Source organism: Malaclemys terrapin, chromosome 21 (assembly GCF_027887155.1).
Source record: "Malaclemys terrapin pileata isolate rMalTer1 chromosome 21, rMalTer1.hap1, whole genome shotgun sequence".
Lineage (NCBI taxonomy): Eukaryota > Metazoa > Chordata > Testudines > Emydidae > Malaclemys > Malaclemys terrapin.
In genome coordinates, this window is record NC_071525.1 from 17270122 (window position 1) to 17297833 (window position 27712).

Consider the following 27712-nt stretch of genomic DNA (forward strand, 5'->3'; position numbering starts at 1 on the left):
GCTCGCCATACTGGGTGCACAGCCTCATGGGAGATGTAGTCCGATGGTACTGTAACCGTGTCTGATTCCCATAGTGCTTTGCTCCCAGACCAGCTGGGTGCGCGTTGCATCATGGGTGTTGTAGTCCAATTACCCAGTTAGGCCAATAAAAAGGCTGGTCCAAGGGAAACTAGTAACTACAGCTCCCAGAGTGCACTGGGGCAGGGCAAGAGTCAATCCACCTTGCTGCTCATTGCGGCGCATGTGTTAGGGACTGGTGGGGTCTAGTGAGTATCGGGGGCTGGGAGCCAGGACTCCTGGGTTCTATCCCTGGCCCGGGGGTGTGTGGGGTGTAGTGGGAGGGAGGCGCTGGGGGGGGGGTCTATTGGTTAGAGCAGCGGGTCTGAGAGCCAGGACTCCTGGGTTCTCTCCCTGCCCCCGGGAGGGGTGTGGGGTCTGGTGGGTTAGAGCCGGGGGGGCTGGGAGCCAGGACTCCTGGGTTCTATCCTTGCCCCCAGGAGGGGTGTGGGGTCTGGTGGGTTAGAACGAGGGGGCTGGGAGCCAGGACTCCTGGGTTCTCTCCCTGCCCCCGGGAGGGGTGTGGGGTCTGGTGGGTTAGAGCCGGGGGGGCTGGGAGCCAGGACTCCTGGGTTCTATCCCTGTCATTCTCCCCAGGCAGGATCTGGGCGGTGCCAGACGGGCCCCCCACCCCACCCTCACACTGATCCTGGCTCCAGCGCAGCCATGACCCTCTTCCACTTTGGCAACTGCTTCGCGCTGGCCTATTTCCCCTACTTCATCACCTACAAGTGCAGCGGCCTGTGAGTGCCTGGTCTGGGGTCTGTACTTATGGGCAGAGGCTCTGCCCAGCTGGGGAGGCCGGGTTTGGGGTGCAGTGATGCTCCTGGGTGGTGGGAGGGCTGGGGATACTGCCTGTGGGGTGGGGTACTGGGGTAGATGGGCCCCTGGTGCTGAGCGGGGTGGGGATGGGACACGGGCGTAGATGGGCCCCTGGGGCAGAATGGGGCAGGATACTGGGATGGATGGGGCTCCTGGGGCTGAGTGGGTTGGGGGCGGGATACCAGGGTAGATGGGCACATGGGGCTGAGTGGGGTGGTGGGCGGGATACCAGGGTAGATGGGCACATGGGGCTGAGTGGGGTGGTGGGCGGGATACCAGGGTAGATGGGCACATGGCGCTGAGTGGGGTGGTGGGCGGGATACCAGGGTACAGGGCCGGCTTTAGGCCAATTCCCCCGAATCGGGCCCCGCGCCTAAGAGGGCCCCGTGCCCAGTGGCAGGGCTGCCGGGGTGGGGGCAAGTGGCTGAGAATCCCTTCCCTGGCTAGAGGCTCCTTTTTAATTTTTACTCACCCGGCAGCGCTCCAGGTCTTCAGCAGCACTTCAGCGGCGGGTCCTTCACTCGCTCTGGGTCTTCGGCAGCACTTCGGCAGCAGGTCCTTCAGTGCCACCAAAGACCCGGAGCGAGTAAAGGAGAAACCGCCGAAGACTAGGAGCGCCGCCCGGTGAGAACAAGCCCCACATGTTTTTTTACGTGGTGTTCTTTTTTTCAGTTATCCCTGCCGGGGCCCCGTCAAAACTGTTCGAATTGGGCCCCGCACTTCCTAAAGCCGGCTCTGCCAGGGTAGATGGGCACATGGGGCTGAGTGGGGTGGTGGGTGGGATACCAGGGTAGATGGGCACATGGCGCTGAGTGGGTCGGGGATGGGATACTGGAGTGGATGGGCCGAGTGGGGCGGGCTATCAGGGTAGATGGTCCCCTGGGGCTGAGCCGGGTTGGGATTGGACACCGGGGTAGATGGGCCCCTGGGGCAGAGTGGGGCAGGATACCGGGATAGATGGGGCCCATGGGGCTAAGCGGGGTGGTGGGCGGGATACCGGGATAGATGGGGCCCATGGGGCTAAGCGGGGTGGTGGGCGGGATACCAGGATAGATGGGGCCCATGGGGCTAAGCGGGGTGGTGGGCGGGATACCAGGGTAGATGGTCCCCTGGGGCTGATCCTATCGTGAATCGAGGGCTTGGTGACACCCCCGCATTGTTTGGGCTAGTGGATTTCTCCTTCTGCCATGAACTTGCTTTTGCTCCTGGGACTGCAGGGGTGGCTGTGGGGGGAGGGGTTGGATTGTCCTGGGTTGGGAACATCACTGGGGGGCCCCTCCACATGCCCCCAGCTGATCTCTGCCCCTTCCCCGCAGGTCGGAGTATAACGCTTTCTGGAGATGTGTCCAAGCTGGGGCTACCTACCTCTTTGTCCAGCTCTGCAAGGTGAGGGTTGCGTCTATCACCGACCTCAGGGCTGGGAGCCAGGACTCCTGGGTTCTCTCCCTGGCTCTGGGAGGGGAGTGGGGTCTAGGGGTTAGAGCAGGGGGCGGGTTTGGAGCCAGGACTCCTGGGTTCTCTCCCTGGCTCTGGGAGGGGAGTGAGAGACTATATGGGCCTATTGACCTGGTCTGAGGCATGCTCGGCCCGTTGCTGTGATGTTGTGTCATCTCTCATTGCTTTTCATTCCAGATGCTGTTCTTGGCCACTTTCTTTCCCACCTGGGAGGGTGGAGCCGGGGCTTACGATTTTGTGGGGGTAAGTTCAACTTGGGTGTGGGGGGCAGAGCCCAGGGCTGGGCTAGCAGGGGGCTGCGGGTCGGGCGTGACGGGCACCGTTTAACCCCTCGTATTCCCCAGGAGTTCATGAAGGCCACGGTGGACCTGGCTGATCTGGTGGGGCTGCACCTGGTGATGTCGAGGAACGCGGGGAAGGGCGAGTACAAGATCATGGTGGCAGCCATGGGATGGGCAACGGCCGAGCTCGTCATGTCCAGGTGGGATCCGCCCTCCTGCTAAGCTGGGCCAGGGCATGGATGGGAGACCTCCCCGGCGGCCAAGGCTGGCTCCCATGTGGCGCTAGGGGGCGCTGTGCTGCGAGGGGTGGGGGGGCGCTAAGTTCCCTGTAAGCTGCGCGGCCGCACAGCAGCCTATGAAGTGCCGCGCAGGCAGCGGCGGGGAGAGATGCCCCTCCCCCAGCCCCGGATCTGCTTCGGCCCCCCGCCCCGGACTGGAGCTGCTGCGGCGGGGAGAGGTGCCTCTACTCCCCAGCCCAGGTACTGCTGTGGGGAGTCCTCTCTCCCCGCCATAGCCCAGGGCAGCCTGCACCCCAAACCCCTCATCCCCAGACCCTGCAGCCCCAGCCGGAGCCCTCACCTCCCTGCACCCCAACCCTGTGCCCCAGCTCTGAGCCCCTCATCTCCAGCCCCACCCCAGATCCCACACCCCCAGCTGGAGCCCACACCCCATCCCTGCACCCCTCATCCCCACCCCAGAGCCTGCACCCCCAGCTGGAGCCCTCATTCCCCCCAAACCCCAACCTGCTGTCCCAGCTCTGAGCCCCCTCCCACACTCCGAACCCCTCGGCCCTTCCCCCGCCACATGAATTTTGTTACGTGCCCCAATATGGAGGTGATATGTCACAGGGTCGTGTCACACGTCCTCTCCATATTGCTGCACATAACAAATTTCATTCCCCACACGGGTGGGACAAATTAGACGGCACACTGGTGAGGACTCTCCCCTGGCAGTCAGGGCTGGCCCCAGTTCCCTAGCGCAGCACTAGGGGGCGCTGTGCCACTGTGAACAGTCAGCGACTCAGGGCCCTACAAAATGTCACTGGGACCAAGGATTCTCCTTCACTTCCCGTCCTGATGTTCTGTGTGGCTGTTCCCCAGCAGCCCCAGAGCTGGCTGCATCTCAATGCTGGACGAGCACTCCCTGCCTGTCCCAGCTGTGGGGTTTGGGCTGAGCAACCTCTGACCCTCCCTGTGTCTCTGTCAGGTGCATTCCTCTCTGGGTGGGAGCCCGCGGCATTGAGTTTGACTGGAAATATATCCAGATGAGCATAGACTCCAACATCAGTCTGGTGAGAGCCCCTCTACTGCTGCCTGGGCCTTCTGCTGCGAGCTTCCCCGGGACAGTGCCCCAGCTGCAAGGAATGGGACATTCCAGTGCTGTGAGCTTCCCTGGGACAGTGCCCCAAGGAAGGGGACACTCCGCCACTGCGAAGTTTCCTGGAACAGTGCCCTAGCCCTAAGGAGGGGGACATGCAGGTGCTGTGAGCCCAACCTTAAGGAAGGGGACGCTCCAGTTCTGTGAGCTCTCCCGGGACAGTGCCCTAGCCCCAAGGAAGGGGACATGCCGGTGCTGTGAGGTTCCCTGGGACAGTGCCCCAACCCCAAGGAAGGGGATGCTCTGGCGCTGTGAGCTTCCCTGGAACAGTGCCCCAGCCCCAAGGAATGGGATGTGCGAGTGCTGCGAGCTTCCCTGGGACAGTGCCCCAGCCCCAAGGAAGGGGACGCTCCGGTGCTGTGAGGTTCCCTGGGACAGTGCCCCAGACGTGGATGGGGAGTGGACAGATCGGTGCTGTGATCTTCCCCCGAGTAGTGCCCCAGTTGTGGTGCTGCGATCTTCCCTGGGGCAGTGCCCTGCTCTCTCTGACACACCCCTGCCCTGCATTTCCTCCCCAGGTTCACTACATCGCCATGGCTGCCCTGGTGTGGATGTTCACCCGCTACGACCTGCCCAAGCGCTACCGCCTGCCCCTCACCCTGCTGCTGGGCCTCAGTGTCTACAAGGCCTTCTTCATGGAGTGAGCGCGGGGGGCGGAGCCTCTGGGGGCGGGGGATGGGGCGGAGCCTCTCAGGGTGGGGCACAGGGCTCCAGGGCAGTTGGGGACCTGGCTGGAGGTGGGGGTCTGGGGAGGGTGGCAGGTCCCAGCTGGAGGGGGGACAGGGACCTAGGTGGCGTGCAGGGGCTGGCAAGCAGGCCTAGGTTCCCGCTGGACCTGGCTGGGGCCAGGGGGAGAATCTAGGGGCCAGGTGGGCTGCAGGGGGAAAAGAGGATCTAGGAGCTGGGTGGGCCATGGGGAGGGAAGAGGATCTAGGGGCCAGGTGGGCTGGGGCTCTGGTGGGGGAGAGGATCTAGGGGGTGGAGTGGGGGGGGATGATCTGGGCCAAGAGCCCTGGCTGGGGGGTGTGGCTGTCTTGGGACAGGTACATCCAGAGAAGTTTGGGGCCTCCGACATCAAGTGTGCCGGCGTCCCCCTCCCTCCCTTTTCACCAGTTACAGGGGTTTGGGCCCCCCGAGCTCGGAGCCCTGGGACAATCACAACCTTCCCCACTTCCCCCCCTTGTCGGCCCTGAACATTTTGATTTCCCACAGACGGCTGTGAACTGCCCTGTGGAAAATCTTCCTCACCCTTGGGGTCTCCGCGCTGTATGTTCACAGAGCGCTCCCGCCCAGTTCCCTTTCACTAAGGGGTGTGGGGACACTGTGGTGCTGCGAGCTTCCCCAGGGCAGTGCCCGAGCCTTGGAGTTCCTGTTAACTCACGTCTCTGCCCATCTCTCTCTCTCTCTCCCTTCCAGATCCTTTGTTCATGTCTTCCTGCTGGGCAGCTGGATGGCGCTACTGGTCAAAGCTGTCATCACCGGCTTCCTGGCGCTCAGTTCCCTGGGTCTCTTCGTTACCTTGGTCCACGGAAACTAATCATCCCCACCCCCACCCTGCCAGGGATGCTCTCAGCTCTGCTACCGAGGGACCTTGGGGATGGCTAAACACCCGGCTTTGCTGCCCGCCGCGGCACCGGATCCGATCCATGTTGGATCCACTAGGATGAGGGTCAGAATAAACCAAAGCTGTCTTTTTTTTTTTTTTTTTTTTTTTTAATTTTCAACATTTTTTGTGTGTGGTATTCGGGGTAGGGAGATGTCTTTGTGTCCCTGCTGGAGGGGACGAGCCCTTCTCTCTCTCTCTCTCTCTCTCTCTCTCTCTCTGTGCGTGTGCCTGCCTGCCTGCTGCCCTCTGCTGGAGGGGATGAGCCCTGCTCTCGGTGTGTGTGTGTGTCTGCCTGCCTGCCTGCCTGCTGCCCCCTGCTGGAGGGGATGAGCCCTGCTCTTGGTGTGTGTGTGTGTGTGTGTCTGCCTGCTGCCCCCTGCTGGAGGGGATGAGCCCTGCTCTTGGTGTGTGTGTGTGTCTGCCTGCCTGCCTGCCTGCTGCCCCCTGCTGGAGGGGATGAGCCCTGCTCTTGGTGTGTGTGTGTGTGTGTGTCTGCCTGCTGCCCCCTGCTGGAGGGGATGAGCCCTGCTCTTGGTGTGTGTGTGTCCCTGCTGCCCCCTGCTGGAGGGGATGAGTCCTGCTCTGTGTCTGTGTGTCCCTGCTGGAGGGGATGAGCCCTGCCCCTTGTGTGTGAATGAGTGTGCCAGGCGCCCTCTATCTCTCAGGGTGGGAATCGACCTAGGTCTGCCCAGCTCAGCAGAGGGGGCTGGATCCAACGCGGGATGGCGAACACCAAAGCAGGGGTGATTACAGGGCAGGGTGGGGGGACAGTGGCTGGAGACAGCTCTTGGTGGGCACCGTCCCAGCGCCGACGGGTCTGTGAGGCTGGAGGAGCCGCCCTTAGGGGACAGGGAGCCCAGCACGACAGGGGACGGTCCCACTCCCCTTCCGGGTGGAATAGGCAGGAAATAGGCTGGGGTGGATTGATTTAAATCACCAATTTTAATCAGGATTCGAATCGGCGAGTGCAGGAACCCGGCACCGTAACCAGCCATGTCAACCTGGCTTCCCAGCTGCGCGTTCTAGTGATTTTTCTAAGGAAAACTCTGAGCCTCCTTGGCCAGGAACCATAAAAACCCAGTCATTGCAATGGGACTCAGAGCCCGTCCAGGCCAGACCTGCGCTGAGGCAGGACCCAGTCACCCCAGCCCTGACGGGGGTTTGTCCAACCTGGTCCTAAGAACCTCCAGTGACGGGGATCCCACGGCCTCCCTTGGCCACCGATTCCAGAGCTGAACTCTCCTGGGAGTTAGAGAGTTTTTCCTAATATCCAACCTCCATCTCCCCGGATGCAGGTTAAGCCCATTCCTGCTTGTCCTGCCTTGATCTCCGTCCTCCTTAGGAGGGCCCTAAACATGTTTGCAGCCTGTTCTCAGATCCCCACTCAGTCGTCTTCTCTCAAGTTTAAACAAGCCCAGGTTTTTATCCTTCCTTCCCAGCTCAGGTTTTCTGAACCTTTGCTCATTTTTGTCCCAGTCCTCTAGACTCTCTCTAGTTTATCCCCATCGTTATCAAAGGTTGTCCCCTCGCCCCCCCCAGTTCTGCACCTGAGACCTCACGTGTTGATTTTACAACTAAACCCGGCCTTGATGCTAAATTTGGTGCTGCTTTTTGCTAAAGCCAAAAGAAGGATCTGGCGAATGAGGAATGTGTCATTCGCTATTTTCCAACAATCCAAAAAACATAAAAATTAAGCCCCTGGATAAATGGCGGCTAAGTTATAGAATTGCGGAAATAGCTCGAAACATTTAAGCAATTCGGTAGCCTAACCGCTGTTTATTCAGAAGTTGAATTTTTGGGAGCGTTAGAAAACAGCAAATGACGCAGTCCTTATTCGCGCGATCATTTTTTCTACTCGTGATTGGGGTCAAGCTGCCGTTGAATGGAAATTGGAACGCAATTAAAAATGCACAAAACCAAACTTTTAAAAATGGTTCTTATAGTTAAATAAAATGACCTTAGATGTGTCGGCAACATGAACTTACTTGGTTGTCTTATGTTGCCAGCACCTTTAAGGTCATTTTGTTTAACTAATAAAAACCATTTTAAGAGGCAGCATTTGTGCCTTTTTTAAATGAATTTCCCCTTTTAAAAGCAAACCATATTTTGATCAGAAGAATAAGTAAGTTTATCAAAATATGGTTTGTGTTTAAAGTGGGATTAATTTAAAAAGGCACAAAACCAGCCTTTTGAAATGGTTTTTATTGATTCAATAGAATGACCTTGACTGTGCTGGATACGTAAGAAGACTGAAAAATATGGTTTGCTTTTAAAAAATGGGAATTGGTTTAAAAAGGCACAAAACCAACATTTTAAAATGGTTTTTATTAGTTAAATAAAACAATTTTCAATATGCTGGAGCCATAAGAAGGACAAGTACGTTTATCAAAACAGAGTTTGCGTTTAAAACTAATTGATCAGACACGGAAAGGTTATCTGGAGTTAGTGGGTTGAAGTAATTGGTTTTGGTCACCAAATCCTTCAAGATTTTAGCACTAGTAGATTTTGTGCTTAGTGTTTTGTTCGTACATTTGAAGAGGAAAACAAGCTTTTCTGCTCGCTCAGCTGTGGGTCGCTTTCCTAACTTCACTTTGGAGTCGCTGAATACAGCTGGAACTAAACATCCTTTTCTCGCTGCAGCTGCTGTTGAAAGTGGAGTTGGCCCTTTAGCGAACTCTGGTGCCAGCCGCTCAGTGGCTTCACTTTCTGTAAAACGTGGGCAGCAAACGTGGGCTGCTATTTGAGTGGCAGTGATTGGAGGCGGTCGGGCTCTCAAATCGGTTTGTTTTTTTAAAGGAAAACTGGATTTGACGTCAGTCAAAAAAATCCCATTTAAATTAAATTAACCATTGGATATTATTAGTTAATTATTAAAAATAAACCGTTGATTTTTATCCCTGTGGAGCAGTCGGACCTGCCCCTGTGGTCGCTGATTACCGGGGCTGGGGTCTCTGGAGTGGTGTGGTGTGGGGTCCCTGCTGGTAATAGCTGGGTGGACAGGGGGCCCTAGTTTTTGGGAGGGGTGAGCCCCACCTGTGGGTCAGGCTGGAATCAAGGCCCCTGCTGTGGGGTAGCCAGGTGCATCGTGGGAGCTGTGCTCCTTCCCCCAAGGAATCCAGCACAGATCAGTGAGGGGGAGTGGGGGCCAAGGGGTCTGAGTCAGGGTGGAGGCGGGATACTGGGGTAGATGGGCCCATGGGTCTGATGTGGGGGAGCAAGAAGGGAGCAGGATCCCAGGCTAGATAGGTGATAGGTACTGGTGACGGGATACCGGGGTGGATGGGCCCAATCTAGGACAGCAGGTGCTGTGGACGGGATACCAAGCTAGATGGGCAGATGCTCAGAGTGGTGGGGGGAGGCCTGCAGTCCAGCTCAGTCCCCCAACCTCCTCTTGCTTGTCCTCCAAGCTGCCATCCTATGTAGGGGGACAATGGAACCCCACTGGGCCAGCTCCCCCGGGAACACAGGGAGGCAGGGTGCCCGTCTGTCAGCCCCTCATGGACTATTTTCCCTGGCTCCGTGGGATGCAAACAAGGGAGGTGTCCCAGGTCGGGGTGAGCTGGGAATTGAAGCCGATTGGTTGATGTCTGTTCGGCCCCTGTGTCCTAGCGCTGCAGAGATGGGCCGGCTGAAAGCCATGGCTACCTAGTCACGCCTGCCGTGGGAACCGGCCGTCTGCTAACGCTCCCCCACCCCAGCAAGGGGAGGGGTGAGCAGTGCCTGACCAATGGGAAACAGTGATATGGATAGAACCCAGGAGTCTTGCCTCCTAGCCCCCCCCCTGCTCTAACCACTAGACCCCACTCCCTTCCCGCAGCCAAGGAGAGAACCCAGGAGTCCTGCCTCCCACCCCCACTCTAGCCCTTCAACCCCACTTCCCTCCCAGAGCTGGGGATAGAACCCAGGAGTCCTGGCTCCCAGCCGCCCTGCTCTAACCACTAGACCCCACTCCCCTCCCAGAGCCAGGGGTAGAACCCAGGAGTCCTGACTCCTAGCTCCCTGCTCTAACCACTAGACCCCGCTTCCCTCCTAGAGCTGGGGATAGAACCCAGGAGTCCTGGCTCCCAGCCGCCCTGCTCTAACCACTAGACCCCACTCCCCTCCCAGAGCCAGGGGTAGAACCCAGGAGTCCTGACTCCTAGCTCCCTGCTCTAACCACTAGACCCCACTCCCCTCCCAGAGCCAGGGGTAGAACCCAGGCATCCTGCTGCCACATACGCAAAAAGAGCCAGCAAGGACTAGCTATGAACAGAAGCGAGCAGGCCAGTCTTGTTCTCTCCATGGCTGGTGCCCCTGGCCTGGGGGGGCTGGCTGAGGCTTTGTATTCTCCAGTAGTTTCCAGACTGGGGAAGCAGGGACTGGGAGCACGGCGTGGGCGTCTGTATCTCTTTGGCTGCACTGAAGGGGTGAGTGTAATGCCTGAGATGCTGCAGGAGGCCGAGGGGCAGTGGCAGCCGTGGGGCAGAGCTTTGCCTTTAGTAGTAAAGTTCTTTGTCCCACCAGCCTGTGGAAAAGAAGAATGAATAATACGGTGAGATTGCTGGAGCTGTGGAGGATCCCAGCACTAGAGCATGTCACCGGGGCAGCAATGCAGCCATCTCTGGGGTGGGGCAGCTGGGGAACAGCTGCATATAACACTGCATGGGCATAGCTCGCCCGAGGTTGAGACGCAGCCACCTCTGGGGTGTGACAGCTGGGTGAACAGCCGCAGCTAACACCAGACTGGGATGACTCACTGTGCCAGAATACGCCTCAACCAACACGCTATTGTACGACTTTGTACCAGGCCCCGTGCGGCAGCACTGAAAAACTCCGGATTTGCTGGGCAATAACACGGTGGCAGACGGCCCGGAGGCGCAGCGCCTGAGGTGACGTTAGGAACACAAACTGAGCTATTGACTAAAAGGCTGTTTTCCAGAGAAACCTGGAGAGCCACCAAATCAGTTCCTCCGTGACAAAGGGCAACCAGCCACCGGAGCCGGCTGTACACAAGGCTGATAGGCCGTTACCTGGTTCTTAGGACAGTGGGAGGTGCAAAATAAAATCTATATTTTTAGCAAAGTTGCCTTTCTTCCCCAACTGGCTGCTGCCGGCTCCTAGCTGGAAACGCTTTGCCATGCGGGGACCGGCCTATAAAACGAAGGGGGCTCCCCCTCTCTCGCCCTGCCCTGTACTCACTGCCCCAGGAGAGAGACAGGAAATCGGCTCGGGGCTCGGGGCGGGGGGGGTCCCGGGTCCCTGCCTGAGAGCCGGTCAGCAATCTGCAGGGCAGAGAGCCCCAGACGCCATGCGAGTGGCGCTTTTATGGGTCTCCCGTGGCTCTTTGCAGCACATGCTATTAAAGCACGGCGTGATTCGATCGGCAGCACTATCGTCAAGGACTCTGCTATCGTTGGTTGGGTTAGGCCTTTGGAAACCGCGTCTCTTTGTTTTCCCGGGGGCTGTTTTTCATTTTTATGCTTCGTTAACGGGGCCTCGCTTACAAGCGGTCTCCCCGGCTCGTGAATCAGCTGGTTTTCGTGTTGTGGCTAATCCCCCGAGTTTAAACGGAAGGGTTCGAATAACTGTGGGAAAGAAGCCGGCACGTGGGTCCCTTAAAGCAGGGTTTTTTTTCAACCTTTTTCCATTTGAAGACCCCTATAAACATTTCGAATGGCGGTATGGACCCCTTTGGAAATCTTAGCCGCAGTCTGCGGACTCCCAGGGGTGTGCGGCCCACGGGTTGAAAACCACTGTCTTAAAATGGACTTAAAGAGTCTGTGCTGTCGAGGAGAGGACTAGACAGGGCAGGACAGACATTTCTGGGGGGGAATCTAAGACTGTTGGGGTCACCCCACCGTATAACCCAGGCTGGGGAGAGCCAGGGGGTGGCTGGCAGGCTGCAGTTACTTGCCGGTGTGGTTTGCACCATGTTAGGCTGTTTGTAAGCGGCCCAGCTGGGAGCTACTTCAGCAAGGTATTAAAGGCACCCAGGGTAGGGGTGACACAGCGACTCATTAGTCTGAGTTGTACCCTGATAGGTTATATTCGCCTGGCCCTGAGCTGCAGCCACCTCTGGGGCGGGGCAGCTGGGGAACAGCCGCACACAATGCCACATGGGGATGGCTCGCCTGGCCCTGAGCTGCAGCCACCTCTGGGGCGGGGCAGCTGGGAACAGCTACTCGTGTGATCTCTCGGTTACTCACTTCCAGGGTGCCTGCGGACTCCCAGCTTTCGGATTTCATCATAGACGAAGATGAGGATGCCGTAAGGCAATGGCACCAGCCACCACTGGAATCTGGAGAGGAGCCGGGAGAGAGACCTTAGCCACGGAGAACGAGACGGCAGCACCCGCTCAGCCAGTGCACCGAGCCCTTAGCGGTCGCTAAGCCAGGCTGAAGAACCAACCCTGGATTCAGGGGCGGCACAGTGCCCTCCAGGAGCGTCGGGGCCAGGCCTGGCTGCCTGGGGAGAGCCCTGCCCCCTAGCACCGCCCTGGAGTATCGGGGCCAGCCCTGATTTCCTGGGGAGAGCCCCTGCCCCGCTCCCTGCAGCACAGCGCCCCCTAGTGCCACCCTGGGGCATTGGGACCGGCCCTGACTGCCAGGGGAGAGAGCCCCCACCCTGCTCCCTGCAGCACAGCGCCCCCTAGTGCCACACTGGGGCATTGGGGCCAGCCCAGCCCTGATTTCCTGAGGACAGCGCCTCACCCTGCCCTCTGCAGCACAGCGCCCCCTAGCACTGAGGCATCGGGGCCAGCCCTGGCTGCCTGGGGAATGCCCCCACTACAGCACAGCGCCTAGAGCTGTGCTGGGGGAATCGGATCCAGCCCTGACTGCCAGGGGGAGCCCCCACCCCGTCCCTTGCAGCACAGCGCCCCCTAGCGCCGCGGTGGGCTGAACCAGCAGGGCGCATCCCAGCTCTCACCGTATGGGCATGAAGTTGAAGATGTTGGGCATGCCGGGGCAGTAGCATAGGAAGCAACCCAGGCAGAGCTGGAACACGATGGCGATCACCAGGATTTTATTCCTGCCGGAGAAGCAGACCGTGAGCTCGGGTGAGGCCAGTGAACGGCAGCTGCCCCTGGCTAACACGCTGTCCGTGCAGGGACACCCGAGACCAAACCCCCATCTTGTAGTGTCTTGCACCAGGGAGGACGCTAGTGAATGACTTGCTTGGCACTGAGATGCAGCCACCTCTGGGGCACTGCTTCTAGGGAACAGCTGTACACGGGGATGGGTCACCCAGTGCTGAAATGCAGCTGATTCTGGGGTGGGGCAGCTGGGGAACAACTGCACATAACCCTGCATCGAGATGGCTCATCCGGCACTGAGATGCAGCAACCTCTGGGGCGGGGCAGCTGGGGAACAGCCGCACAATGACACCACCTGGGGATGGTTCGCCGGGCGCTGAGATGCAGCTGACTCTGGGGGAGGGGAGGCAGCTGGGGAATGGACGCAGAACAATGGGTCGCCCGGACTCCTGGGTTCTCTCCCCAGTGGCCTGCGGGCTCCTTGCTCACCTGAAGAAGCCCTGCTGGAAGACGGAGAGACGGCGAGTCTTGCGGATGAGGACGTCCGAGATCTGACACATCTCGATGCTGATGAAGAAGACGGTGTAGCAGGTGTATTCCTGGTACAGGCGCTGCCCAAATGTCTGAGAGTGGGGACAACGACCAGTCAGAGTCAGCCTCCAGCACCATCCACATGGGGAAAGACCCCGTGTCCCGTTCCCCAATCCCCTGAGCCAGCCAGTCCCCCGGGCCCTGGGGCCAGATTGGAGCCGGCACCCCCTAGAAGGGAAAGGCTTTGAGTCCCATTCCCCAGCAGCAGCAGTACAGCTGTTATCCTCTAGGTGGGTCCAGTTGCTTCATTTCCCGGCAGCAGCTGTTATTTCGGATGGCCCATCACTCACCCACTCCTGCCCGTAGCTGTCCTGCAGGTCCTGGAGGTGGTCGTTCTCCCACTGGGCCCGCAGCCCCACGCAGAGCAGGGGGAACCAGCCCTCCTGGGCCATGGCCGTGAAATAGTCCGTGAAGCCAGCGAAGGACTGGATGGCCCCTGGGCAGGCGGGGGGAGGGGAGGAAAAGCCATGAGGGTGGGATGGTCCCGGCACCCTGGGGACTTGGTGCTGCCCCCTGCTGGCTCCCAACAGGGAGGGATGGGGAGGCAGGGCCAGCTCTGCCTGGCTCCACCCACCTTTTCTATTGGGGAGGTGGGGCCAGAGGGGTTTGGCTCCACCCATGATTTCTAGTGAGGAGGCGGGATGAGCTCTGTTTGGCTCCGCCCCTGAGGTGCAGCCCCGCCTCCCATATGTCAGAGCCACCCCTTGCCCCCCAAATCTGACCCAATGTCAATCCCTCAAAGAGGGTTAATTAATGCGGGGAAGCCACCAGAACGAGAGGTTAATGGTGAGCTATGAAAAAGGGGGGACAGAGGGTTCAAACTGGATCCTCCAGCTCCCCCACACTAACCACTAGGCACCACTCCCCTCCCAGAACTGGGGATAGAACCCAGGAATCCTGGCTCCCAGGCCCCCCTGCTCTACCCACAAGGCCCCACTCCCACCCCGGTGCTGGGGCTAGGACCCAGGCATCCTGCGGGGGACGCACCGATCTGGAAGTAGGAGTACACCGCCAGGGCTTCGTTCACCAGCCGGTCGCGTCGGGGGTTTCGGGGCTTCAGGTGCATGATGTCGCTTTCGGCTTTCTCGTAGGCCAGGGACACCGAGGGGAACTAGCGGGGAGAAAGAGAGAGACTCGCGGGGCTGAGCTGAGGAACCCAGGTGTCCGGGAGAGCGCCCCCACCCACCTGCCTGCATCAAAGCACCCCCCTAGTGCTGTGTTGGGACATCAGGGCCAGCCCTGACCGCCAGGGGAGAGACCCCACCCTGCCCCTGCAGCACAGCGCCCCCTAGTGCCATGCTGGGGGAGATGCCCGTGCCCGGCTGTCTGCAGCCCAGCACCCATACTCACAATGTCAGTGCACAGCTCGATGAAGAGGATGGTGATGCAGCCCAGGGGCAGGGGGACGCTGACCGTGATGTAGATCAGATACGGGGTCAGCTCCGGGATGTTCTTGGTCAGGGTGTATGCAATGGATTTCTTCAGGTTGTCAAAAATCAAGCGGCCTAGGCAGGACATAGCTGTCAGAGCGCCCCCTGCTGGGGAGATCTCCGAACCTCCCTCCGGTACCCTCTGCCCCTGTCCTGGGGAGAGACCCCCTGCTTGGGACATGCTCCCAGACCCTCTCGAGGTCCCAGCTCCATTGTCAGTGCCCCTCACACCCTGGGGAGAGCACCCCCTGCTGGCCCCCAGGCTCCCTGGCCTATTTGGGGTCTAAGCCCCCCGCTCCATGGGCACCTTGCTCCACGCCAGTAACGATGGAGGCAAAATTGTCGTCCAGCAGAATCATGTCGGCCGCATTCTTGGCCGCATCAGAGCCGGCGATGCCCATGGCCACCCCGATATCAGCCTTCTTCAGAGCCGGGGAATCGTTCACCCCGTCGCCTGTCACGGCCACAATGGCACCCTGTGGAGGGGAGATAGGCAGGTCATGGGGGCGGGGGACAAGGTGGAAGGGAGGGAGAACATTGGGGGATGGTGAAAAAGAAAGAGCCCTAACAACAAAATAAAGTGAAGAACAATAAAGAAAAGAAAATATGTGAAAGTCAGAGAAAGCAAAGAAAAGAAAGAAAATGAAAAAGAAAGAAGGGACATGAAAGCCAGAGACGTGGGACTGAGTGCAGGGCAATGGGCAGAGGGAGTGGGTGGGTTCGCTCCTGGGTGCCTCACCAGTTTCTGGCAGCTCTCCACGATGATCAGTTTCTGCTGGGGGGAAGTCCGGGCGAAGACCATCTCGGGGTGCATCTTCAGGATCTCAACCAGCTCCTCGGTCTCCATGTCCTTCAGCTGCCCCCCGTTCACCACGCAGGCCCGGGCCTCCCTGGGGAGGGAGAGAGAGCACCCGCTGCTGAGCCACCCCACATAGTGATCCCTGGGGAGCTGCCCACACAGCACCCCCTGCAGCACAGAGCCCCCTGCTGAGAAACCCCACACAACGTCCTCTGCTGAGCCACCCTGCAGGACTCCTGGGTTTTATCTCTGGCTCTGGGAGGGGAGTGGGGTCTAGTGGTTAGAGCGGGGGGGGCCTTGGAGCCAGGACTCCTGGGTTCTCTCCTGGGTCTGGGCGGGGCTCTCACCGCTTGTTGACCTGCTCCACGGGAATGCGCATTCTGGCGGCGATGTCCTCCACCGTCTCGCTGCCCTCCGAGATGATGCCCACGCTGGCCGCAATCGCCTTGGCCGTGATGGGGTGGTCTCCAGTCACCATGATAACCTGGGGGTGGGGGAAGGGCGTCAGCGCTCCAGGTGGCAGTGTGAACTTCCCCGGGGCAGTGCCCCAGGCAGGGTGGGGTAGGGGTCTGCGGAGCTGTGAGCTTCCCTGGGATAGTGCCCCAGCCGGGGTGGGGAAGGGAACTCTGGAGCTGTGAGCCTCCCCAGGGCAGTGCCCCAGGCAGGGTGAGGGAGGGGACTCTGGAGCTGTGAGCTTCCCCAGAGCAGTGGCGCCGTACCCGGATGCCGGCCGTGCGGCACTTCATGACGGCGTCGGGCACGGTGGCACGGGGCGGGTCAATCATGGAGATGAGGCCGGCGAAGCAGAGCCCGCTGGTGGGGAAGTTCATGTCCTCCGTGTTGAAGGAGAAGCCGCGTGGGAACTGCCCTGGGTCCAGGTACAGGTGGCAGAACCCTGCGGGGAACAGCGGGGGCAGGGACCATGAGGGGTGGGGCACTGGGGTCCCCCACCAGCATCCCAGTCCCACGTGCCCCATGCCTGGGGATCCCCCATCCCCCTTAGGCCTGGGAATTCCCCCTTGATCAGCCCCCCTAACCCCCACACCTTGGGGGGCCTCCTGCCTTGGCCCCATGAGTCCCACGCACAGACCCCCCCCACCTCAGTCCCATGTGCCCCATACCCAGGACGTCCCCCGCTCCCTAAGGCCCTCCCAATCCGTGCCCCCACCCCTTACCCAGCACACCCTCCCCCAGCCCCCATCCACGCCCCCTTACCCTGCATGCCCTCCCCCAGCCCTCATCCATGCCCCCTTACCCAGCACACGCTCCCCCAGGCCCCCCAGGTCCATGTACGCCGTCTGGAACGCCTCCTTCCACTGCTCGTCCAGGGGCAGTTCCTGCCCCTTGATCATGATGGTGGAGCAACGCTCCAGGATCCGCTCCGGGGCCCCCTTCATCACCAGCAGGTACCGGGGGTCCCGCGGGTCCTCCAGCTCATGGATGGATAGCTGTGCGGAGAGCAAAAGGGTCAGGACTCCTGGGTTCTATCCCCAGTTCTGGGAGGGGGATGGGGCCTAGTGGTTAGAGCAGGGGGAGCTGAGAGTCAGGGCTCCTGGGTTCTATCCCCAGTTCTGGGAGGGGGATGGGGCGTAGTGGTTAGAGCAGGGGCCTTGGAGTCAGGACACCTGGGTCCTGTCTCCCTCTCTGGGAGTCACTACATTAGCTGATAGCAATAGAAGGTTCTTATCCTCCTAAATGGAGCTGAAGGCCTTGCAGGGCTAGGACGCAAACCCCTTTTGACCTGGAATTTGTTGGTGGAGTTGAAGGGGATTTCACAGGCTTTCTTGTAGCGCTCCCGGTACTCCATGACATTCCCCAGCGTGATCTCGGAGAACTTCAACAGCGCCGTCTCTGAGGCATCTCCAATCACGATCCTCTGGAGAAGGGAGAACAGGTGAGTGGAATCTGGACTCCAAGCAGTGCTGAGATGCAGCCACCTCTGGGGTGGGGCAGCTGGGGAACAGCCGCACATAACACCACATGGGGATGGCTCTCCCAGCGCTCAGATGCAGCCACCTCTGGAGCGAGGCAGCTTGGGAACAGCTGCACAGTGACACTGCTGAACAGTTATGGCAGGGAAATGCCACATCTAAATGAAAGCTCAGGTCAGAGGCACAGAGGAATTATCCGGAGCTGGAGCAGCAAGAGAAAAACACCCTGATTCTGGAGCCTAGAGTCATGAGCTCTTTTAATGACGAGCATGAGAGCGCCCCCTGCTGAGCCCCCTGGTCGCTCTGCTTTCTGGAGCACAGCACCCGCCAGGGGAGAGCGCCCCCCGCCGAGCTCATTTTGTATGTCAGATCTAAGTTGTCTATATTGCCTGTCTCGTCTCTCCTGCCTACTGGCCGTACCTTGGGCACCGGCATGTTGTCCTGGCCTGATTTGAAAAAGGCTCGATTGCAGAGAGACACGATCTTGCACAGCGCTCGCCATGTCTCCGATGACTGATCGAAGCTCTGCCCTGAACGAGAGAGAGGTTAATATAACAGCCGAGGAATTCCCTCTCCCACTTCCAACCTGAAATGTCCCAAAGCACCAGAGAAGCAGGGACGACTTGTAGGGTGCTGAGATGCAGTCCCCTCTGGGGTGGGGCAGCTGTGGAACCACCACACATAACACCGGACAGGGATGGCTCGCCTGGTGCTGAGATGCAGTCACTTCTGAGGTGGGGCAGCTGGGGAACAGCCGCACATAATGCTGTATGGGGAAAGACTGCCTGGTGCCGAGATGCAGCCACCTCTGGGGCGGGACAGCTAGGGAACCACTGCACATAACATCGGACAGGGACAGCTCATCCAGCTCTGTGATGCAGCCACCTTGGGATGGTAGCAGCTGGTTGAACAGAGTCCCATACCTGACTGGTCCTCTGTGGTGTCAGCCGTGTGAATCTGGTTGTCGAACCAGAGATGGGAGACAGTCATGCGGTTCTGGGTCAGTGTACCCGTTTTGTCAGAGCAGATGACAGAGGTGGAGCCCAGAGTTTCCACCGCCTCTAGATTCTTCACCACGCAGTTCTTTCGAGCCAGACGCTTGGCTGTGAGTGAGAGACAGACCTGCCAGGTGAGAGACAGAGGGAAAGAAAGAAAGATCAGAGTCAGCATAAACAGCAAAGTGTATCCAGTGTGAGACCAGATCAGTCAGTAGGAATGCTGCACAAAATCTGGATTGAATCGAGTATGAAACTGGATCAGAGTCAGTCTAAACACTGCACACAATCTGGACTGGATTCAATTTGAAACTGAATCAGAGTTAGTGTAAACAGCATTATACAAAATCTATACTAGCTGCAATGGGAGACTAGATCTGAGCTAATCTGAGCACTGTAGAAAACTGAAATTGGATTGGAGACCGTCTAAACACAGCCTGAAACCTGGAATGGAGTCAGGGTAAACCCAGATCGAATGCTGCACCCAATCTAGATCAGGGGTTCTCACAAGAAATTCTTTGGTGGACTCAGAGTGTGGCCACCAACGCTTGCTGTTGGCCACACTGACAATTTTTCTTAAAATACTTAATTAACTTTAGGAAAAAACAACTAAATATGCACCTAGACACGTCCAAATCATTGTATTTATTTATGTAGGATTTTTTTGCAGACTTAGTACTAATGTCCAGTTCTCTATTCTTTACTGGACCTAAACAGACTAGAAAAACAAATAAGGTGCTTTGTGCATTCTTGTCTTCTGTGGTTGTTTCTTTTGTTTTTGGTTGCCTTCGTTAAAAAGTCTTACTAGCTAAGTAAGTCTGCTGCTGCGAAAAGTAATATTTGTATGTTTGTTAATATCACTTTTCATGGCAGACTCACTAGCTAACTGGGAGGCTGCGAAAAGTGTTATTAACAACCGTACAAATATCAATTTTCACAGTAGGATTACTCAGCCCTGGCAAGACAGGGGACAAATTACGCCCCGGATGGGGAGGTGGGTTGGAAGACAACAGGGGGAATGGGATAGTTCAGTGTTTTGAGCATTGGCCTGCTAAACCCAGGGTTGTGAGTTCAATCCTTGAGGGGGCCATTTAGGGATCTGGGGCAAAAATCTGTCAGGGGATTGGTCCTGCTTTGAGCAGGGGGTTGGACTAGATAACCTCTTGAGGTCCCTTCCAACCCTGATATTCTATGATGGATGGTGGGAAGGGCCCTTCTGGTGGCCCTGGAGGAGAGGCACTGCTTTGTGCCCCCCCAGTCACTGCCCAGGAGGCCGTGGCCACAATAAAAGTCCCTGTTGGCCACATTTGAGAAACACTGACCTAGACTGGATCTAATATGGAACTGGATTAGGAGTTGGGTCCAAATACTGCAAGATCTGATGTGAGACCAGACTAGAGTCCCTGAAAGGATCTGGATCTAATATGAAATTATCTTGGACTCAAACTATTTATAAAATCTGGACTGGATTCAATATAAAACTGGATGAGAGCCAGTCTAAGCACTGTATATAACACAGAATCCAGTGTTACACCAGATCGGAGTCAGTCTAAACTAAACACTACAAAACCTGAACCAGATCGAGAGTGAGGCTGAAAACCTGGACTGGATCCAGACTGAGGCCAGATTGGAGTCAGTCTAAACAATGCATAAAACCTGAATTGGATCCACATTGAGACTGGATCGGAATCAGCCTAAATGCTACACAAAAACTGGGCTGGATCTAGTACAAAACTGGTTCAAAGTCAATCTAACCACTGCATTAAATCTGGTCTGGATTCAGTGTGAGGCCGGATTGGCGTCAGTGTGAAAACAATTTAAAACATGGACTGGCTCCAGTACAAAGCGAGATCGGAGGCAAACTATGTATAAAACCTGGACCGGATCTAGTGTGAGGCTGGAGTGGAGTCAGGATGAACCTGAAAGAAAACCCAGACTGGATCAATTGTGGGACTGGATTGGAGTCAGGGTGAAGCTGGCACAAAACCTGGACCAGATCCCTTTTGAGACTGGCTCCGAGTCAGGGCCCCGCCACGGCTAGTTAAGGGGGACTCACCGTGACAGTGGCCAACAGCCCCTCGGGCACATAGGCCACCACAATGGCCATGAAGAAGACCATGGCCTTGAGGAAGGGGTAGCCGATCACCATGGCGACGACAAAGAAGGTGCCCCCGAAGAAGATGGCCAGGCCGGCGATGATATCCACAAAGTGCTCGATCTCGATGGCGATGGGCGTCTTCTCGTTCTCCACACCCGAGGCCAGGGTGGCGATGCGCCCAATGATGGTGCGGTCTCCGGTGTTAACGATGATGCCAGTGGCGGTGCCTGAGGGGGGAGAGATGGAGCTGACACGACTACACAATGACTGGCGTGGCCTCGACCACAAAGGGTCCAAGGGAGGGCTCTCCAGCGCTGAGATGCAGCCACCTCTGGGGCTGGGCAGCTGGGGAACAACCTCACAGCAACATGGCACAATGATTCAGGACAGGATGTGAAGGAGAATCTTGTATCCAGTTCATAGACATGGACCAGGACCCCTCTGGGTTAGGTATTCATAGAATATCAGGGTTGGAAGGGACCTCAGGAGGTCATCTAGTCCAACCCCCTGCTCAAAGCAGGACCAATCCCCAGACAGATTTTTGCCCCAAAAATCCCTAAATGGCCCCCTCAAGGATTGAACTCACAACCCTGGGTTTAGAAAACCAATGCTCAAACCACTGAGCTATCCCTCCCCCAAGCTGGGTTTCCCCTCCACGCGCCAATGGGGCCCTTCCCTGCTGGCACCTTCCAGGCACATGGTGGAGAAGAAGGCGATGTTCCGGGTCTCCAGGGGACTCTCGTGGGTGCACTCGGGGGCTCTGGTCTGGGGCTCGGACTCCCCTGTCAGAGACGAGTTATCCACCTGCAAGAGAGAACCCAGTGGGTCAGTGCCACCCTGCACCCCTCCCTTGCCCCGGCTTGGAGGTCTCTGGCGTGGATGGCAGGCTGTGGGTTGGGGGCTAAGGGAGCAGGCCCAGGAGTGTGGGGGTAGATCAATGGGTGCCCAAGTGATCAGCTGGCAGACGGATAGGCACCGTCCAGCAGGGGGCAGCAAAACACACACACACACACACACACACACACACACACACACAAATGTACAAACGCACCGTGTTCCCCCACCCCCATGCCCAGCTAATGCAGCCCCCCGCACCTTGCAGCCCTGTGCCGTGATGATCCGGATGTCGGCCGGGACCCTGTCCCCTCCCTTGATCTCCACCAGGTCACCCACCACCAGCTGGTTGGCGTTGATCTGGAATTTGTCCCCGTCCCGAATCACTGTGGCTTGCTAGGAGAGTGAGAAGAGTCAGTGTTAACCTTAGAGCTATGGCCACATGGTGACACCGCGCGGGGATGGCTTGCCCGGTGCTGAGATGCAGCCACCTCTGGGGTGGGGCACAGCTGCACATAACGCTGCACAGTGACAACTTTCCCGGTGCTGAGATGCAGCCACCTCTGGGGTGGACAGCGGGGGAACAGCAGCACATAGGTAAGGGTCTGCTTTAAGCACTCCCCTCTCAGAACTAGGGATAGAACCCAGGAGTCCTGGCTCCCAGCCCCTCCCCCCTGCTCTAACCACTAGACCCCCCGTCCCAGTACAATGACTGGGGTGTCCATGGCCTGGGTTCCCCTCCCACCTTAGTGCTTACCTGTGGCACAAGATTCTTGAAGCTGGCGATGATGTTGGTGCTCTTGAACTCCTGGTAGTAGCCAAAGCAGCCGGTCACGACCACCACGGCGATGAGGGCGATAGCCAGGTACAGCTGCCCAGGGAGACGGTACAGGGAGAAAGGTTATTACTCATCCCCTGACCCTGCGGCGCCCCCTGCTTTGCCAAGTTGCCCAAGTCTGTAGAGAGCCTGGGACAACCCACTACCCTCCCAGAGCTGGGGAGAGAACCCAGGAGTCCTGTCTCCCTGCCCCTTCCCCCCACACTTTAACCACTAGACCCCATTCCCTTACTAGACTCAGGGACAGAACCAGGAGTCCTGGCTCCCAGCCCTCCTTGGTCTAACCCACTAGATCCCACTGCCCTCCCGGAGCCAGGGATGGAACCCAGGCGTCCTGACCCCTCCCCCCCACGGGGTACCCACGTTATCCGCGCTGGTCAGGTCTCCTTGGCCGCACTGGATGCCGAAGGCTATGAGGCAGATGGCAGCGGCCACCCACATCAGGCACTGCAGCCCCCCGGCCAGCTGGCGGGCGAATTTGACATATTCAGGGGTCCCCTTGGGGGGTTTGAGCTCGTTGGGGCCATCCCGGAGCAGGATCTCTCCTGCCACTGTGCTGTTCATGCCCTGGATGCAGATAGAGAGAGTGTCCCATGTTAGGTGGAGGCAACCCTATGCGATGTGGGGGTGTGGCTATAATATAGGGGTGGAGCTACAGCACAGGGGCGGGGCTATTAGGTGGGGGTGGGGCTTCAATAAAGATGGGGGGCTATGAGTGTGTCTAGGATCTCCAGAATCGCCTTGTCCACCCACTTTGCTGTCCGTAGCTTCTCCACCTTTCCTCAGTTTCCTCTCCAGAGATCCACATGCACCCAGGGCCGGATGGAGACCCAAGGCCCCAGCTCCTGGAGTCAGGTGAATGCCGCAGGATCTCAGCTTTCATTAAAAAATATTTATCCAGGTTCTAGCTCTTGTGGTGGGGGACAAAAGTTGTGAAATGTGCCTGACGCCTGCCTGAGTTTGCAGAGAGTCTGAGCTGATTGCTCAGTGAAGGCTGAAAACAGCACCATTTATGGCAGTCTTCCTCCCCCTGGCTGGTGTTCCTCTCACCACAACTGGGGCACTGCCCTCAGGAAGCGCACAGCTCTGGAGATGCCCTCCAAACCTGGCTGGGGCACTGCTTAGAGAGGAAGCTCACAGCCCTGGGGACAGGTCAGAGGCTGTTTGAATACATGGGGGATTGAAGGAGGAGCCCACGGCCCAAAAGAAGTGGCTCCCAAAGCCCAGTGGGGATGGGCTACCATGTAGAGGGCACGGTCACCTTTGGGTGGGGGGGCACAGCCAGAGAAGGTGTACTGTACTCTAGCCCCTGGGCTGCAGTGGAGCAGGGCATCTGAAGTAAACGGCACCCGGAGTTGGGTTGAGAGGCACAGACCTACCTGGCCTCCATCTCGGGGGCCCTTACCTTGTTCACGTTGGTTTGGTACTTCAGCTCCAGGTCTTCCACTGAGAGCTGATGATCGTCCTGGAGGAGAGAAGGGAGCCCAGAGTGGGTGAACGGGCTGCCCCAAGCGTGACTGATGCTGCCTGGGTCTGCCAAGAGCCTGAGCCCGTCACTGGGAGAGGGGGGAGCTGCCCCCAGTGTGACTGACGCAGTGACACTGCCTGAGTCTGCCGAGAGCCTGAGCCTATTGCTCTGAGATGAGGGGTTGTCTACAGCTGCCTCTAGCTCCCCACAGAAGCTAACAGCTCTACTATTACTGCCGGCTGCTTGAGCAACAGAGCTTTGTGCAAGGCCCACGGTCGAGTCTTGCGACCGACCCCAGTCCAGCTGCCCCCACTCACCACGTCCATCTCTTTCTTCATGCTCTCCAGCTTCTCCTTCTTCTTCGCTGCCTTGTTCGTCTTCTTCTTCTTGATCTTCACGTCCATGGCACCATTGCCCTGCTTCTCCATCTCCACCGAATACATCTCGTATTGGTCCTGTGGAGAGGAGAACAGCCCTAGTGCTGTTGGCCTTTGGGGGAGTTGCTCCTTGAGCTCGACAAGTAGAGGGCTGTGCTGAAGGGACCCAGCTGGGTCTCTGTGCAAGATAACAACCCTACTACTGCTGCCAGTAGGTGATAAGGCATCTCAATGCCGGGGTATTCAACTCAGCAGCCCCTGGGTTCTATGCCTGGCTCTGGGAGGGAAGTGGGGTCTAGGAGTTAGAGCAGGGGGCAGCTGGGAGTCAGGACTCCTGGGTTCTCTCCCCAGCTCTGGGAGGGGAGTGGGGTCTAGCGGTTAGAGCAGAGGGGACTGGGAGTCAGGACTCCTGGGTTCTCTCCCCAGCTCTGGGAGGGGAGTGGGGTCTAGCGGTTAGAGCAGGGGGCGGCTGGGAGTCAGGACTCCTGGGTTCTCTCCCCAGCTCTGGGAGGGGAGTGGGGTCTAGCGGTTAGAGCAGAGGGCGGCTGGGAGTCAGGACTCCTGGGTTCTCTCCCCAGCTCTGGGAGGGGAGTGGGGTCTAGCGGTTAGAGCAGGGGGCGGCTGGGAGTCAGGACTCCTGGGTTCTCTCCCCAGCTCTGGGAGGGGAGTGGGGTCTAGCGGTTAGAGCAGAGGGGACTGGGAGTCAGGACTCCTGAGTCCTATAGCACTGATTCAGATGACTTCACATCCCTTTGTTCCTCCTCAGGCACTGCATCCCAGGGGTTTGCTGGGGCTCTTAGCGCGTGTCCAAACGCGAGTGGTGCAGGTCACTTCCTTCTCTCATTGACAGCTGCTCTCTAAGCCATCAAAAGGCTGGTGTAGAAGGAAGAGCGCCCCCTATTGAGCCAGGGTCCCATAGCAAAGCACCCCCAGTGCCACCCTGGGGCAGCGGGGCCAGGCCTGACTGCCGGGAGTCCATGGATTCCTTTGCTGCAGATCCTCTGGCTGTGAAATGTCCAGCCAGGGGGGAGCATCACAGCTGGGCCAATTGTTCCTTGCGAGGCCCCTAGGGGGCGCCATGTATCCAACTCGATTACACCCCTGGCCACCTCCAATTGGAAAGTCAAATAACAAAACAGCTGTGAAATTAACCAGGTGCGATTTCGAAGTCCTCTATCCATCCCTCCTTATACACACCTTCTATCCATCCATCCCCACGTACCCCTCTATCCATCCATCCCCACGTACCCCCTCTATCCATCCATCCCCATACACACCCTCTATCCATCCATCCCCACGTACCCCTCTATCCATCCATCCCCATACACACCTTCTATCCATCCCCACGTACCCCTCTATCCATCCATCCCCATACACACCCTCTATCCATCCATCCCCACGTACCCCTCTATCCATCCATCCCCATACACACCTTCTATCCATCCCCATGTACCCCTCTATCCATCCATCCCCATACACACCCTCTATCCATCCATCCCCACGTACCCCCTCTATCCATCCATCCCCATACACACCCTCTATCCATCCATCCCCACGTACCCCTCTATCCATCCATCCCCATACACACCTTCTATCCATCCCCACGTACCCCTCTATCCATCCATCCCCATACACACCCTCTATCCATCCATCCCCACGTACCCCCTCTATCCATCCATCCCCATACACACCTTCTATCCATCCATCCCCACGTACCCCTCTATCCATCCATCCCCATACACACCTTCTATCCATCCATCCCCATACACACCTTCTATCCATCCATCCCCACGTACCCCTCTATCCATCCATCCCCATACACACCTTCTATCCATCCATCCCCACGTACCCCTCTATCCATCCATCCCCATACACACCCTCTATCCATCCATCCCCACATACCCCCTCTATCCATCCATCCCCATACACACCCTCTATCCATCCATCCCCACGTACCCCTCTATCCATCCATCCCCATACACACCTTCTATCCATCCATCCCCACGTACCCCTCTATCCATCCATCCCCATACACACCCTCTATCCATCCATCCCCACGTACCCCTCTATCCATCCATCCCCATACACACCTTCTATCCATCCATCTCCACGTACCCCTCTATCCATCCATCCCCATACACACCTTCTATCCATCCATCCCCACGTACCCCTCTATCCATCCATCCCCATACACACCCTCTATCCATCCATCCCCACGTACCCCTCTATCCATCCATCCCCATACACACCTTCTATCCATCCATCCCCACGTACCCCTCTATCCATCCATCCCCATACACACCTTCTATCCATCCATCCCCACGTACCCCTCTATCCATCCATCCCCATACACACCCTCTATCCATCCATCCCCATACACACCTTCTATCCATCCATCCACACGTACCCCTCTATCCATCCATCCCCATACACACCCTCTATCCATCCATCCCCAAACAGAGTCATCTAACTATTCATCCATCCACCCTCCTATACTCCCTCTATCTACCCATCCATCCCCATATACTCCCCCTTTATCTATCCATCCATCCTCATATACCCTATCTATCTAATCTATCTATCTATCTATCTGGCCCCGTACACACACTATTTATCGAGCTACCCACAAGGAGACCCAGTGCCCTGGCATCTGGCCCCTTCCCATGGCAGAGAATCATAGCCCTGCCCTTACCGCTTTCCCCATCCTGGCTCTCTGGGCGCCCAGGCAGGTGGGACACACTGGGGATGGGGGCCGCACTGGCAGAGGGGCGGCAGCACAGCTAGCACTGGCAGTCCGGCCCGGGCAAGCACCCGTGTCCGTCAGGGAGCCTTTTATACTGTCCCCAGGGACCTTCCCCGCCCACTGCGGACGCTGCGGTGCCATGGCTGGGCCCCTCTTTTGCGTGAGCCTTGAAGTCACAGCCCAGGAGCCGATAACCTCGGCGGGTGGAGAACAAAACACTGCGATCACCTTGGGATGACCCCGCAGGGAACCAACGCGCCTGGCGCTGGTGAGGACCAGCAAGGTGACACCCCCGGCTTGGGAGAAAGGGACACAGCCCTCCAGCAGCCAGGACTCCTGGGTTCTCTCCCCAGCTGTGGGAGGGGAGTGGGGTCTAGTGGTTAGAGCAGGGGGGGCTGGGAGCCAGGACTCCTGGGTTCTCTCCCCAGCTGTGGGGGGGGGGGGGAGTGGGGTTGAATGGTTAGGGGGGCTGGGAGCCAGAAATCTTTCTACACTGTATGTGGAACACAGAATGTGGGGGAAGGAGCTAGTTCTGGGGATAAATAAGAGTAAAGAGATTTTGAAAATCATAGTCAAGTTCAGGTCATGAACAGGTGACAAGAGATCAGGGGCCCAGATCCCAGCTGGGGTCAATCAGCCGTCGCTAGGTTGGAGTCAATGGACCAGATCCCAGCTGGGATCAATCGGCTGTCGCTAGGTTGGAGTCAATGGACCAAATCTCAGCTGGGGTCAATCGGCCGTCGCTAGGTTAGAGTCAATGGACCAGATCCCAGCTGGGGTGAATGGGCTGTGGTGCCACTGGAGTCAATGGGCCAGCTGGGGTCATGGACAGCACTGGGTTACTCCTGGTTTACACAGTGGAGGACCCGGCTCGGTGTTCAGCAAAGCGACTGGCCCGCGACTTGTCGGTTTTCTCTGGGTCGCTGACCTTAGGGACAAGCATTTGATTCTGCAGTAGAGAATATCAGGGGTGCTGGAGCAATGTGTATGGGGGCGGA

The 27712-nt window shown here is 58.0% G+C and overlaps 2 protein-coding genes across 2 annotated transcripts; one reads left to right on the forward strand and one right to left on the reverse strand.

The window, feature by feature from the left end:
• Nucleotides 1–209: 209 nt before the first annotated feature.
• On the forward strand, nucleotides 210–5688 carry TMEM147 (transmembrane protein 147). Its single transcript, XM_054010558.1, has 8 exons — nucleotides 210–266; nucleotides 655–800; nucleotides 2196–2265; nucleotides 2512–2577; nucleotides 2679–2815; nucleotides 3822–3906; nucleotides 4511–4632; nucleotides 5409–5688. The coding sequence occupies exons 2-8, from the start codon at nucleotides 724–726 to the stop codon at nucleotides 5527–5529; spliced, it is 678 nt and encodes a 225-aa protein (XP_053866533.1). The 5' UTR covers nucleotides 210–266; nucleotides 655–723; the 3' UTR covers nucleotides 5530–5688.
• Nucleotides 5689–7904: 2216 nt separating this feature from the next.
• Nucleotides 7905–26782, reverse strand: ATP4A (ATPase H+/K+ transporting subunit alpha). The gene is made up of 23 exons (XM_054010557.1): nucleotides 26664–26782; nucleotides 23912–24049; nucleotides 23532–23591; nucleotides 22490–22693; nucleotides 22046–22159; nucleotides 21550–21684; nucleotides 21141–21258; nucleotides 20413–20681; nucleotides 18285–18483; nucleotides 17782–17891; nucleotides 17172–17306; nucleotides 16686–16878; nucleotides 16150–16325; nucleotides 15778–15914; nucleotides 15371–15521; nucleotides 14939–15107; nucleotides 14552–14706; nucleotides 14189–14312; nucleotides 13492–13637; nucleotides 13100–13233; nucleotides 12505–12606; nucleotides 11784–11875; nucleotides 7905–10102 (listed from the first exon to the last, which is right to left on the reverse strand). Exons 1-23 carry the CDS (start codon nucleotides 26673–26675, stop codon nucleotides 10074–10076), a joined length of 3102 nt encoding a protein of 1033 aa, XP_053866532.1. The 5' UTR covers nucleotides 26676–26782; the 3' UTR covers nucleotides 7905–10073.
• Nucleotides 26783–27712: the final 930 nt, after the last annotated feature.